We start from the raw sequence: 13,429 nt of genomic DNA, 5'->3' as shown, positions 1-13,429 counted from the left end.
TGAAGCCAAAGGTGGGAAGCAGCAAAGTTCGATCGATCCAAGTTCAAGGTTCGATCGATCGAATAATGATCGATCTCAGCACTTCAAGATAGATCTAAGCCCAGACCCAAAAGCATAAAGTCCAAAAGTTTGATCGATCCAACACTATCCTTTGATCGATCGAACACTTTTGTCCTTATTCAAAATGATTGATCCTATCCACAGCTGCACCACCCACTAACCACTTTTGTCCTTTTCCCATAAATATCTCCCAAAATATCTCAGATTTGTCTTTTTCTAAAACGCTCAGCCAGTTGGATCGATCCAGCCTAAGTTCGATCGATTCAAGACCAAGGCTCGATCGATCGAACTTCCTCCAGTGCGAAAAAGTTAAAATTCCATCTCATTGAAAGTTGTCTTTTATCTAATCATTAGGAAATTGTGTGCACAACCCCAGCTTATTTTGGGTGTCATTTTGACCTACCTATATAAGGATAAGGATTGCTTTTTACAAGAGGAGCCAATATTGTTTTCATATCATCTCTTGGAGAAGAAGTTTAGAGGAGGAGGAAGCCAGAGACACCATTGGAAACTCTTCATCAACCAAGGAGCAAGCCTCTTCCATGGATTTAGCCTTTGAAGGTTGGAGCAATATCACCATGAGTCGCTAGACATCCTCTTGGGCTAGAGTTAGCCCCAAGCATGCTTTCTATATCTTAATCTTGTGTATTATTGAGGGATTAGTGTTGTAAATAATGTTTTGACACTTTGATATATTTAGATCTTGTTTATTTAATGATTTATGTGGTTTAATGCTTCCAATTGATCATTTTATTCTATCCATATGTCTATGTATGCTAGAATAGATGTTTATGTGCTTGTCTCTAGATTTTGTGTTATTGATGTATGTCTATGTGTATTGATGCTATAGATTTGGAGATTGTCAAAACATAGTGCTTAAAGGAATGTTCTTGTGATTCTCTTAATGGTTCATAATTATTCCTTGATGGATTGTGTCTCTCCCCTAGTTTATTTTCATGCTAGTAATGTAGATGTAGTGTAGTTGTAGTGTAGTGTTAAATGGGAGGACAATCTATGCTTGTTGTTTGGCTAAACTTTTGATTTAGCCTTAATGCACACTCTTAAGCTCATGGTAAGACGACGACCCACCAAGTACGAACTGTGAAACCAAGGACAGACTCAACTGAAGATAGACTCGACTTAATCATCCAAAGTTCCCTAAAGCTCAACAATATCCGAATGAGGGCCTAACTCGATCTCAGAAGCATAGGGAACAAAGGAGAAGGGCTAAGGAAAAAAGGAAAGCTGAGGGAGGAAGCAAAGTAGTGCAAGCAGAGGAAATCGGTTTTCCAGATAAAGATGAACCGGATGAGGAGCATCAGCCGATGTGGCCCAGACACAACAATGAGTTCAGAATTCAGTTTGGCAGTTTCCCAGATAAGATGTCATGTAACATGGCATTTGTATTACCAGCAATGTTCTAGGCTCCATCGGTATCAGATGCAAATACTGAGAAAAATGAGAAGGAAACTCTGCTGATTCAGAATTTATCAATTCTTTTTTTCAGAATCGGCAGAGAAAGTGGTTTTTGAAAAACCTTTGTTAGCAATGACTCAACAACTCTGGCCTTTGTATGTTAAGGTATGGGTAGAAGGTCAACCTATTAATCGAGTCTTGGTAGACAATGGCTCGGTTCTGAATGTTATTCCAGCAAACACATTGAAGAAACTCGGCAAGAGTATGGAAGATGTTATTCTTACTGATGTAGCAATTTGTGGTTTCAACGGAGGCTCTACTAGCACTAAAGGGATCCTTCCCTTAGAAGTAGAAGTTGGAGGTAGAACATCTTTTGTGGCATTCTTTATTATTGAATCCATGACTTCCTATAATTTGTTATTAGGCTGTGACTGGATTCATCCAAATATGTGTATCCCATCATCATTGCACCAAATGCTGATTTTTTGGGATGGAGATAAGGTGAAAATAGTAAATGCCGATGATAAGCCATTTGTGGCAAAAGTGTACTCGGCAGATGCTGTTTTGTATGACGAAGAATGTGTTCCTATTCGATTTGTGGTAACAGGAGCCGATGGAAGACCAACCTCGGCAACCATGAAAAGAATTCTTGCCGATCGTGAAATCGGCGAGTTGCAGCAGGAGAATTCCAGGCCGAAGGTAGAACTCCCTCGGCTTGCTATAATTGAAGAAGTTGTTGATGGAAGCAAAACTTGAAAGGGAAGCTACTCGGCAGCAAGCCTTTAGGGCCACTTGCATTAGGCTACAAGCATACATAGCGGAAAAACGGCTAGAAAAAGAAGCAATAATAGAGCCAGGACCATCGGTTAATCTTACTAAGATCAATCGGTTCAATAATGAAAAGTTGGATGCAATTTAGTTGGAAGACTTGGAAATAGCACCAGTTAAGCTCGATGATCTTAAAGCAGAAACTCAAGATCCATTAAAGGAGGTGAATTTAGGCACTGACGCAGAGCCTAGACCAACTTATATTAGTGCACTGTTAGAACCAGAATTGCAAGCCGAGGGTATCAGTATGTTGAAGCAATACAGTGACTGTTTTGCTTAGAATTATGAGGAAATGCCAGGTTTATCCAGAGATCTGGTGGAATATCTGCTGCCCATTAAAGATGGTTAGAAGCCATATAAACAGCCACCTCATCGAATGTCTCAAGAGGTGATAGATAAAGTCAAAGTAGAAATCGAACGATTGTTGGATGTTGGCTTTATTCGAACTACAAGTTATGTTGAATGGTTATCAAATGTAGTCCCTGTTATCAAGAAGAATGGAAAATTATATATATGTGTTGATTTCCGAAACATAAACTTGGCAACTCCAAAAGATGAGTATCCAATGCCGATAGCCGATCAGCTGATTGATGCGGTTACAAAGCTCCAAATTCTGTCTTTTATAGATGGACACTCAGGCTATAATCATATTTATATAGCCGAGGAGGATATTCCAAAGATAACTTTTAGGTGTCCTAGATCGATTGGAACTTTTGAGTGGGTGGTAATGCCTTTTGGGTTGAAGAATGCTGGGGCCACATATCAGCGAGCCATGAATTCTATTTTTCATGATATGCTCAGCAAGTTTATAAAGGTGTATATTGATGATGTGGTGGTGAAATCAGCAACGATGAAAGAGCACTTAGTCCATCTCAAAGCATCTTTTGAGAGGATGAGGGCTCATAAGCTAAAAATGAATCCAATAAAGTGTGCCTTTGGAGTATCGGCAAGAAACTTTTTGGGTTTCTTGGTTCATCAAAGGGTATAGAGATCGATAGGAATAAAGCTAAGGTGATTATTGATGCTAGTGTGCCGAGAAACAAGAAACAGTTGCAGAGGTTACTTGGGCAAATGAATTATCTAAGGAGATTTATTGCTAATACAGCTGGGAAGTTACATGTGTTTTCCCCACTATTCAAGTTGAAGCCGATGGAAGAATTCAAATGGGATGATATACATCAAAGGGCATTTGACCAGATTAAGAAATACTTGTCGAGTCCTCCTGTCATGATGCCACCAAGGAAGAAATGGCCAATGAAATTATATTTATCAGCTGTTGAAGAATCCATTGGAGCTATGTTAGCACAAGAGAATAAAGCAGGAAGTGAACAAGCAATATATTATCTCAGCCGAGTTTTAATTCCAGTCGAGTGTAGATATACACCAATTGAGAAATTATGTTTGGCTTTGTATTTTGCAGCAATGAAATTAAGAGTCTATATGTTGCCTATTTTGGTTTATATTATTTGTCAAACAGATCTTATAAAGTATATGTTATCAAGGCCATTAATCACAGGCCGGATTGGCAAATGGGCTTTGGCACTAATGGAATTCAACTTTGCATATGTTCCACAAAAGGCAATTAAGGGAAGAGCATTGGCAGACTTTCTTGCCGATCATCCATCACCTGAAATTGAATCAGAAGTGTTTGATGAGCTTGACGCGGTAGCCATATTCATGACCCCTTGGACTTTAATGTTCGATGGGTCGAGTACCAGTGAAGGGTCAGGAGCTGGCATTATGCTAATATCCCCAACAGGGAATCAAATTTTGTTTTCTTTCTTTTTGGATTTCAGGTGCTCAAATAATCAATCCGAGTATGAAGCATTGATTATCGGCTTGGAAATTTTGCTAGAAATGGCAGTCAAAGACATCCACATTGTGGGAGATTCAAGTTTAATGATTAATCAATTCTCAGAAGACTTTAGATGCTTAAATTGGTAATTAAGACCATTTCATTCGTTGGCAACCCAATTGGTCAACCAATTTCATAATGTAACTTTGGAATATAGACCAAGGACCATGAATAAAATAGCTAATGATTTAGCACAGACTGCTTCAGGAGTCAGGGTGCCGAGTGGTATGAAGGAAAGGATAGTGAGGATTACACGTCGATCTCTTCCATCGGCTGAAATAAGAAATCAAGTTATGGAAGAAGTCTTTGCCACTGATGTTGCCGAGTTGGATGATGATGATTGGCGAATCCCTTACATCTTGTTCTTGCAACATCCAACTCCAGAAACCGACCGAAGAATAAAAAGAAGTGCAGTTGATTATGTGCATATGGATGGAGATCTTTATAGAAGATCGGCTGATGATGGTTTGTTGTTTCAGTGCATTAATAAGTTTGAGGGTTTGAAGATTATGGCCAAGGTACATGAAGGGATATGTGGAGCTCACCAAGCCAGCATAAAGATGAGATGGTTGATACGCCGATATGGATATTATTGGCCTGGAATGAGAAAAGATTGTATGACTTATGCAAAAGGTTGTATAGACTGTCAAAAGCATGACCCAATGCAGTGGGTTCCAGCAATAGAAATGCAATTATTAGTTAAACCATGGCCTTTCAGAGGTTGGGCCATGGATCTAATCGGTAAGATTAATCCTCCTTCATCAAAAGGTCATCATTAGATTATTTTAGCTACCGATTATTTTACTAAGTAGGTTGAAGCCAAGGAATATGTTTCAGTAACTCATAACACGGTGATATAGTTTCTGTAGCGATATATCTTTCACCGATTTGGCTTACCAGAAACAATTATTGCCGATAATGGATCTGTGTTTCGAGCAAATGAAGTATTACAACTTGGTATTGATATACAAGTAAAAATGGTAACTTCCACACCCTATTATGCTTAAGGGAATGGCCAAGCAGAGGCTTCAAATAAAGTTGTAATTTAATTATTGAGAAAATGATAAAAGACAAGCCGAGGCGTTGGCATAAAACCCTTTCAGAAGCTTTGTGGGCTTATAGAAATTCGAAGCGGACAAGTACTGGGACAACTCCTTATCGGCTTACATTTGGCCATGATACCGTGCTGTCGATGGAGTTAAATGTGAAATCGGCAAGAGTAGCTTTACAACATAATCTTATACCTGCCGATTACAACGAAACTATGCTTGTTGAGTTAGAAGATTTGGATGAAGTCCAAAAACTTGCTTTAGACCACCTTATGGTCCATATAGCAAAGGTAATGAAAGCCTACAACAAACGGGTGAAGTTCAACTTGTTTGCAGAGGGTGACATGGTGTGGCAAACAAGTCTTCCACCTGGAAAGGTGGATAGAGTTTATGGAAAATGGTCACCCACATGGAAAGGCCCATACTTGGTTCACCAAGTATTGCATGGAGGAGCTTACAAGTTAAAAAAATCTAGATGGTGAAGTGCATGAAAGGCCAATAAATGGAAGGTACCTTAAAAAATATAAGCCAACTATTTTTGAGCTTATGGAAGAAAAGAAGTTTCCATTTAAGTCAAAATAGCTTGGATTATATTTTGCCTTTTTGATTGAACAATTTATGGATAAATTTGTTTATACAGTAAATAAAAGCTCAGTATACTTCAAAGACCAGAATATCATTATAGCAAGATTATTTAAAACATCACAAAAGGCAAATTGTTCAAAAGCATATTACAGACCCATAAATGTTTAAATTTTGTTGAAATTGCTGTGAAATTCTTCAAATTTGGCTTTGAAGTTTGCCCACGAAGCCCGGGATTGATTAAGGGATGTTTCTGCCACTTTCTTGTTTTGCTCCAACTTCGGCATCTGCGCTTGCAAAGCTTTGAATTTGAGGGCTGCGGTCTCCGTTTAAACTTTCAGTTCAGCCACCTTACTACCAAGCTGTGTCTTGTCTAACTGAAGTTGAGCAAGTTTGGCTTGAAGCTTCTTTTCCTTAGCGTCCAGTTCAGCAGCCTCTTTCTTCAGAGATAAATGAAGCTCATTTCCTTTCTTTAATGTCTGAGAAAGATTTTCTTTTTCATGACATTGGGAAGAGTAATGGTCGATGGTATGGACAGATTCATTATAAGTAGTGGTCAAAGAAGAGATTTGAAGTTGGAAGTTCTTAAAGAGAGCTTAGTCACCTAAAGAGAATCTTGGGTAACTACTCAAGCAGGATAGTGTTTCGGTTAACTCGTTTTTGAATGAAGGGGCTAGAGACAAGTCTTGCTGCACCATTTGGGACAGTATCTGAATGGCTTTTGTTACTTCCAGGGGATTTTCAGAAGTTTTTTCAGATGGGATTTCAGGAGACTCAGGATCTGGTAAGTCAAATACAGAATCAAATAATGAGTCAATGGTTGTGAAAGGAGAATTTGGGTTGATACTGACAGGAATGGTTGGAGTAGCCGAGTCTTTTTGTACCTGAAATATGTTAGGTTAGCCATAGTTATAATGAGTTTACAAGAACAGGTCATAAAATATATATATATATATATATATATATATATATATCATCACTTACTTCATCAGAATCTCCAATTTGTTCACCAATTGAAGTTGCAGCCAGGTTTGGGGAAGACACTGGAGACATTGGCTTTTGTTCTACTGATAATTCAATTTTGTCTTCATCTTCGACATGATCTGTAGAAATTTCTTGAATTGATTTCTGATCTGAGGAGACTGGAGCTTTCTGAAAATAATGCCGAATTAGTTATATTCAAGGAGTAAAAGAGGTAATATATAGAAGATCAGGCAACAAAGAAATTACATTGGGAGATTCAGTAGTAGGTTTCTTCTTCTTGGAGATGACTTCATCATCATCAATCAAATCAAAGTGCCTCTTGGCTCTTGACATTTTGGGTTTCTTTCCCATGGTTTTCTTTCTTGTAGCTTTCTGGAAAAGAAGTTTAAGTAAGGGAATGGTATGCGTCAAAAAGGATATATATGATTCAATTAGGAGTATTACCTGAGTGGCCGAAGATGGGGATATACTTTGCAAAGGAACATAGAAATCAATATAAGTTTCTTCAGACTTGGTAGGTGCAGATTTCTCTGGTGCATTGGAATATGTGCCTGGATTTATGTTACCTATTGTTAAGGGGTCATATAAACCAAACAGAAGTATTATGGAAAGGACAAGGATAGAAAACTTACTTTGTCGAGAGCGGGATTTGGTCCTACCTACAAGAGCTGTAGGAGGAACGAGTTAGTGCAACATTTGTTACGTTCTCTTGTTCAGGAGCGGTAGTAAGATAAACGGGTTCAATGGAATCCACACCTTGAAAATTGAGGGATATGAATTTGTAGGAACCAAGGAGAGTGGACACAAGTTGACTGGAATCTACAGTCTTGGTAAAATTGATATATGAAGCCCACCGGGTTTCAAAGCTTGGATCTGTATGCGGTTCTTCCAGGAAGGACTTGTACTGAAATTCTTGAAGACGTTGGGTAAACCGATTGGTAACATCCTGAATCTGTGCACTGTTTGAGAGCTTAACCCGCTTGTGATAATTCTTGTTGTAAGAAAAATGGGGAGGCACTGGGATCATTTGGATTAATCCAAATTGCCGAGCTAACTACGCTGGGTTGTAAAATTCAACCCCAGTTCGGCTCTTGGGCAAATTGGGAGCAACGGTATTGTAAGGTATATCTCTTGCAATCAAGAAATGGCCCCATGAAGTGATATAAAGGTCAATCTGTTCAGGTAAATACTCGGCAGTAAGAGGAAACAACCAGGATGGAGCTAGTTGACATTTAGAAAAAGTAAGGAATTGGGATTGAGTCCTAATCTTGCATTGATGATAGAAAAATTGAAAACAGTCATTAAAGGAATAGTCTTTGGGTTTGACTCTAGCATACCTGAATGACAGCAAAGGATTATTTGGAGCAAGCCGAATGGGAAGAGCTAGTTCAGGAAAATATGCATGTAACCAGAATTGGTAGAGCCAAAGTGGTCCTCTAGACCTTGAAAAGTTGGAAGTAATGAGATCGAACAAGCCTCTGTACAAAGAAGCTAAGAGAAACGGAGCTTATGCCATGGGTTTTCCTTTAGATAGGGCAATGGCCAGTTGGGTAAGGTCTTTGGTGATCTGAATGGCAGGGGTACACAACAAATATCTACATAACCACAATAGTAGAAACCCTATGTGTTCTTGTTCATCTACATCGGTCCCTTCTTCCCCTAACATTTCTTTTAGGAAAGGACCATGTGATTGCACATAGGGTTTAGCCCCTTTTTGCTCTGGAAAATAAAAGGAGGTCTCTTCATCCTGAAGGAGATAATTGATTTCATCTCCCCCATGCCTTAACCCCGTTAAAAAACAGACATCCCTCAAGATAGGGGCCATCATACCACAGTGCAAGTGTAGTGAATTGGTTGTGGGTGACCAGAAGTGTAAAGAAGCAAAAAACAAGGCTCGGTCAAAAGTAAAAGGGATCTTACTGAGCTGGATGAGGTCGTAAATACCCATCCTTTTCCACTGCTCTCCTTTCACTGCTGATACACAATCCACCCAGTCGTTCCATTAGAGCATTGGTGGATGCCAATTTCTAACAAAGAGGGTTGGTTTGTCCCCTTCCGCTGTAAGATAGAGAGGTTTTGAGAAAGGAAGTTGTTACTCGGCTTGGGGATAAATCGAGAATAACGAAGGAGGAAATCGATTAAGAAACACTGGGCCAAGTCCCTTGGCGTTTTCTGTGATATTGATCAAAGTGGTGGCATTCAAGTCGGTTGGGGCTAGGGTTTTGATTACAGATTTTGTCATTTGGGTATGCGATGTTGCTTCGGGAGAGGGAGTTTCTAAAGTCAAATCACTTTGCTTCTGTGATTTTGAAGCCATGGTTGCAAAAAGGATTTAGTTGCAGAAAGAGTTTCAGAGAGAGAAGAACTTTGATAGAAAGAGAGAATTTTGTTTGTAGAGTTTTGTTCAAATGAGAGAAGAGACGTGTTTTTTAGTGGAAAATGAAAGGATCATCACAATGTAATTAATGACTGATAAGATGGGTTAGTGTGATCGGCATTTTTGGGAAATCTACTCCTGATATAACTCAAGAGATTATATGATATGTGTGTTATGTCCTAACGCAATGGGTGTATTTAAATTTTGGAAGCCGAATGGTTAAAACGGCTACCAAAATTGGGGGGCATTGTTGACACCCATTTGGCATTTGGGTTGTAAACCCATCTTCGGCCCAATCATGAGTCCATAAACCAAATGTCCTTGGCACCCATTTTGGTAATTGGGTTTTGGCCCTAATTGGATTTGATGGACAGTGAAGTAAGTAGTAGTATGGGCCATGTAAAACCTGTGAAACAATGATGTGTTGGAGGATTGGGCCGAGAGGATAATGGGCTGAAGCATGCGACAATGAGATTGGGCTAGAAGATATTTTGGTAAGCAATTGATTTGGTCTTCGGCTGGGATAATACAATATAGTTAGAATGTTGGGCTTCACACATTGCATGGATTGTGGTTGGTTTGGATGACATGGCAAAATCACAAAAGATGGCAAAGCTACATACAAGGGCACTGCAGATAGGATAGAAGATATTTGAATTGCAAATATATTAGATAAAAGTTATATGTTTGTCTTGTATTTAAATGGAGTTAAGAGTTAGTATTTAGTTAGGATTAGTTAGATTTGAATAATTATTTAGATGTATTAGAATACAACTAGGATGCTTGTATTTAGGTTTCTGTTTACTATTTACTCTATAAATAAACAGGGAGGCATGCTGTGTAAGAGGTCCAGCACCCTCAAAATCTTTATTATTATTTGTTTGCTTTCTCAAGCTCTTTCCTAAAAATAGCATCCTCTCTCTTTCTCTAACTCTTTCTCTTTCTCTAAATTCTTGCTATATCCATATTTCTCCCATTTCTATTCTCTTAATACGATACTATAATTTATTCACTATAAAGTCCTTTAACTAGGCAATTTTGAACCTAAAGAGGAATTTTTCTGTTCCGTTTTTACTCGCAATCGCCTGAAAGTCAACTTGCTCAAAGGGACTAAAGTTGACAATTTATACTTGAACCTTATATTTGGTTCTGGCACGCCCGCAACTCATCAAATTAGAATCGGATCTTAGGAGCCGATTTTAGGGTCAACACTAACATCGCAAAATTGAACTCTTATGGGAATTTTTTGTAAGATGCTCTTTAGAAGTATTTCTTTTTGTTAAATTGTTGTGGGCATATATTATTTAATTATGACCATTTAGATTTTTTTAACATACTTTCATATCTCATTCTATTATTTCTTTTTCAATTGCTAACGGTATTAGTTGCGGTATCGGTCGCGATTGCGATGTAATGGACTCAGACGAATATCAGTATAAATAGGCTAAATCGACTGATTTATGAAGGTGTGTAATGATATCAAACCTTTGAAAAAAAGTTACGAACCATTATCGGCCAATACTGCAAATCATGGTCGTTGCTTAACATATATGATATGGTAGAAAAGTCCGAAAGGAAGATGTCTCACCGTATTAGGTCACACTTTAATTTTGAACATTGTCTCTAAGATTCATTTTCAAATTAATTAATTTGCCTACAAGAACATCATCTAATTAAAACATTATATATATATATATATATTTATAGGTGAATTTGGTACAACTTTATAGTTAATTTTTATTGACTAATTTTAAATATGCTATGGTTTCTGTCACCCTTTGGACCTTTGTATACCATTATTTGGACAAATACATTGCGAGAATCGCTTCGTTTGAAAACTTGCTTAGTTAAGGCCTTGTTTGGGAATTGACTACTACTACTCTTTTTTAAAAAAAAAAAAAAGAGTATAAACCTATTATTTATTTTATTTATACTTTCAACCACCACTAACAATTTACCTTATTTATTTTAAATCCATTAATTTCTAAATTTCATAATTTACACCCTCGTTAATATGTTTTCCTATTTGAGTGAATCCCTCAATTCTTTGACATTTCACCCTTTACCATTATTACCTAAATTTCTTATTATTCTTTTTGGTTTCAAAACTTCTTATATGTCTACAATTCACCTTAGTAATTTATAATTACAATCTAATAAAATTCAATATGCATAACAGCATTAACAAAATTTTCTTATTCAGTCTATCGTACCGAGTTCAATTATTATTATTATTTCAATTTAACTCAAATAGACATTAATAAACTCATAATAGCATATAAATAACCAAATTAAAATTTAGAACCGTAACTTTTATTTTTAAACAAGTCAAGCCCGAACTCAACTTTCAAGCTCTTCGTGATCCAGATCCAAGCACGGACTAAACCCACAAAAGAACAAGTTGAATCCAAGCAGACTTAATCGAGTTTGGCTTGGCCCCGCTTCGGTTTATTTTTATAAATCTCTTAGGGTGAATAGTAAACTACTAAATTCAGACATTTTGCATTTAATTTTCACAAAGCTCAAAACACCCATATTAATTCTCCATGGTTTTTTGTGATTGCCATTGCTTGTTTTTGTGCTTGGAATAATAACAAAATTAACTAAGAACTAAAATCAAGTGTGTGCTGTGCTTTGCTGTGCTGTGTGCAGGATTTTGTAGAAGAGATTTATAAAATGACCTTAAATTATCTAAAATTTAAGTTAAAAAAAAAAAGTAAAATAAAATTATTGTTCTACAACCAACTATGATATAAAAACAATAGCAACAACATATAATTGAAATTTGTAGAAGATATATTATTTGATTTAAGTTCTTTTATAAAATGATTTAAGAATAGGAGCTTTTTTGTTTTTGTTTTTGTTGGAGAGCTCCTTAATTAGCTTCGTTCCTACATAGAAAATAATCGTAAAAACTTTAATCAATGAACTAAACTTTTTGAATCCATTATCATAATTTTTAAATCTAAAGATTTATATTCCCAAATACTAAATTCTTTTACTCAAATAGTTTTTATTAACTTATTTTATTTTATTTTCCGTAAATAATAAGTTGTAATAAAAGAAAAGAGTTGTACATATATACATGGGGCATTCCCCAAGGCCCAAACACACCAAGGCCAAACAAGCCCAATGGGCGCCAACGAAAGCAACACAAAATCGAACAACAAACCAAAACAGTCCTAGACCAAACAGGTCCAAAACAACCAAGCCCACAGGCCCAATCAGTTCAAATTTTTATCAAGTAACAAAAAGATCCTCTAATCCTTTGTTAGTTAATGATTTTGATTGTGGCAGCGGTGGTGGGAAAAATCAACAAATTCATGGCTATGGTGGTGGTGGCCGCGGCCGTGGTTGTGGGAAATATCAATAATTTTTTTTTTTTTTAAGGAAATGAATGATTCAATGACAAAATAGTAGGTGAGTAGGCTTTAAACGTGAAGGTAAATGGAATTTAATCCAATTCACGAGCCCCGCCATGCTATAATACATATTTAAATTGCCAGCCACGTCAGCCTAGCTACATTGTTTTGCTAGCCGAGAGTCACGATATGAGCTAATCACTATTGTGCTGACATCATGACTAATTACAATTTTTTGCGAACAAATAGTATGTTATTTGTGGAGATCTCAATCAGTAGCCATCATGTGGGAGTCGAGTATAGCTGTCACCGCACGATCTCTTTTTTGGCAATTATGTTAGTCAGCTAGCTCGATGCCCTCCTATTCCGACAATTTAGCACATCAAATTGGAATGAAAAAATGATTGTGTATAAATGAATGGGTATATAACACTACTTAACAGTTTAGATTTTAAATAAATAAACAAGTGTACATTCGTTGTAATTAGTATCAAAACCAAACCCAATCCTTAAATCCGAATAGGATCCGAATATCTCGATATGAATTGAATAAAAATTCGATAACTCATTAATAATCCAATTTCATGAACATGATATCTTTTTAATAAATCGAATATGAATTAAAGAGATCGAAATTGTATCGATCGATACGCAATTCTTTTTTGAGTTCGATACGTGACTTGTATCGATCAATTTATATTAATTTTGTTCGAATTCATTATACCGCAACTACGATCGTGATCGATACTGCGAATTATGAATTTTATCCAATAAAGCTGTCATGGCATGTTGACAATAGAATAGGATCCAAGCATTCCGACGGTTGACTATATATATATATAACACTCATTGGCCCCTTTGTTTGTGTTTTATACATTATATTAGTGCAATATACTATACATATATATTAATTATT

General features: G+C 36.9%; 2 protein-coding genes across 2 annotated transcripts; both read left to right on the top strand.

The window, feature by feature from the left end:
* The first annotated feature begins 4,326 nt into the window (after positions 1–4,326).
* Positions 4,327–4,938, top strand: LOC132270301 (uncharacterized). Its single transcript, XM_059771485.1, has one exon. The coding sequence runs from the start codon at positions 4,327–4,329 to the stop codon at positions 4,936–4,938; it is 612 nt and encodes a 203-aa protein (XP_059627468.1).
* Positions 4,939–5,219: 281 nt separating this feature from the next.
* Positions 5,220–5,690, top strand: LOC132270300 (uncharacterized). Its single transcript, XM_059771484.1, has one exon. It carries the CDS (start codon positions 5,220–5,222, stop codon positions 5,688–5,690), a length of 471 nt encoding a protein of 156 aa, XP_059627467.1.
* The last annotated feature ends 7,739 nt before the right edge of the window (positions 5,691–13,429 follow it).

This window comes from Cornus florida, unplaced genomic scaffold (genome assembly GCF_030987335.1).
Source record: "Cornus florida cultivar Cherokee Brave unplaced genomic scaffold, ASM3098733v1 CherokeeBrave_3.0.0_Hap2_Chr08, whole genome shotgun sequence".
In the NCBI taxonomy this organism is placed as follows: Eukaryota; Viridiplantae; Streptophyta; class Magnoliopsida; order Cornales; family Cornaceae; genus Cornus; species Cornus florida.
The sequence above is the reverse complement of the archived record's forward strand: the minus strand, read 5'-3'. Positions and strand labels throughout refer to the sequence as shown.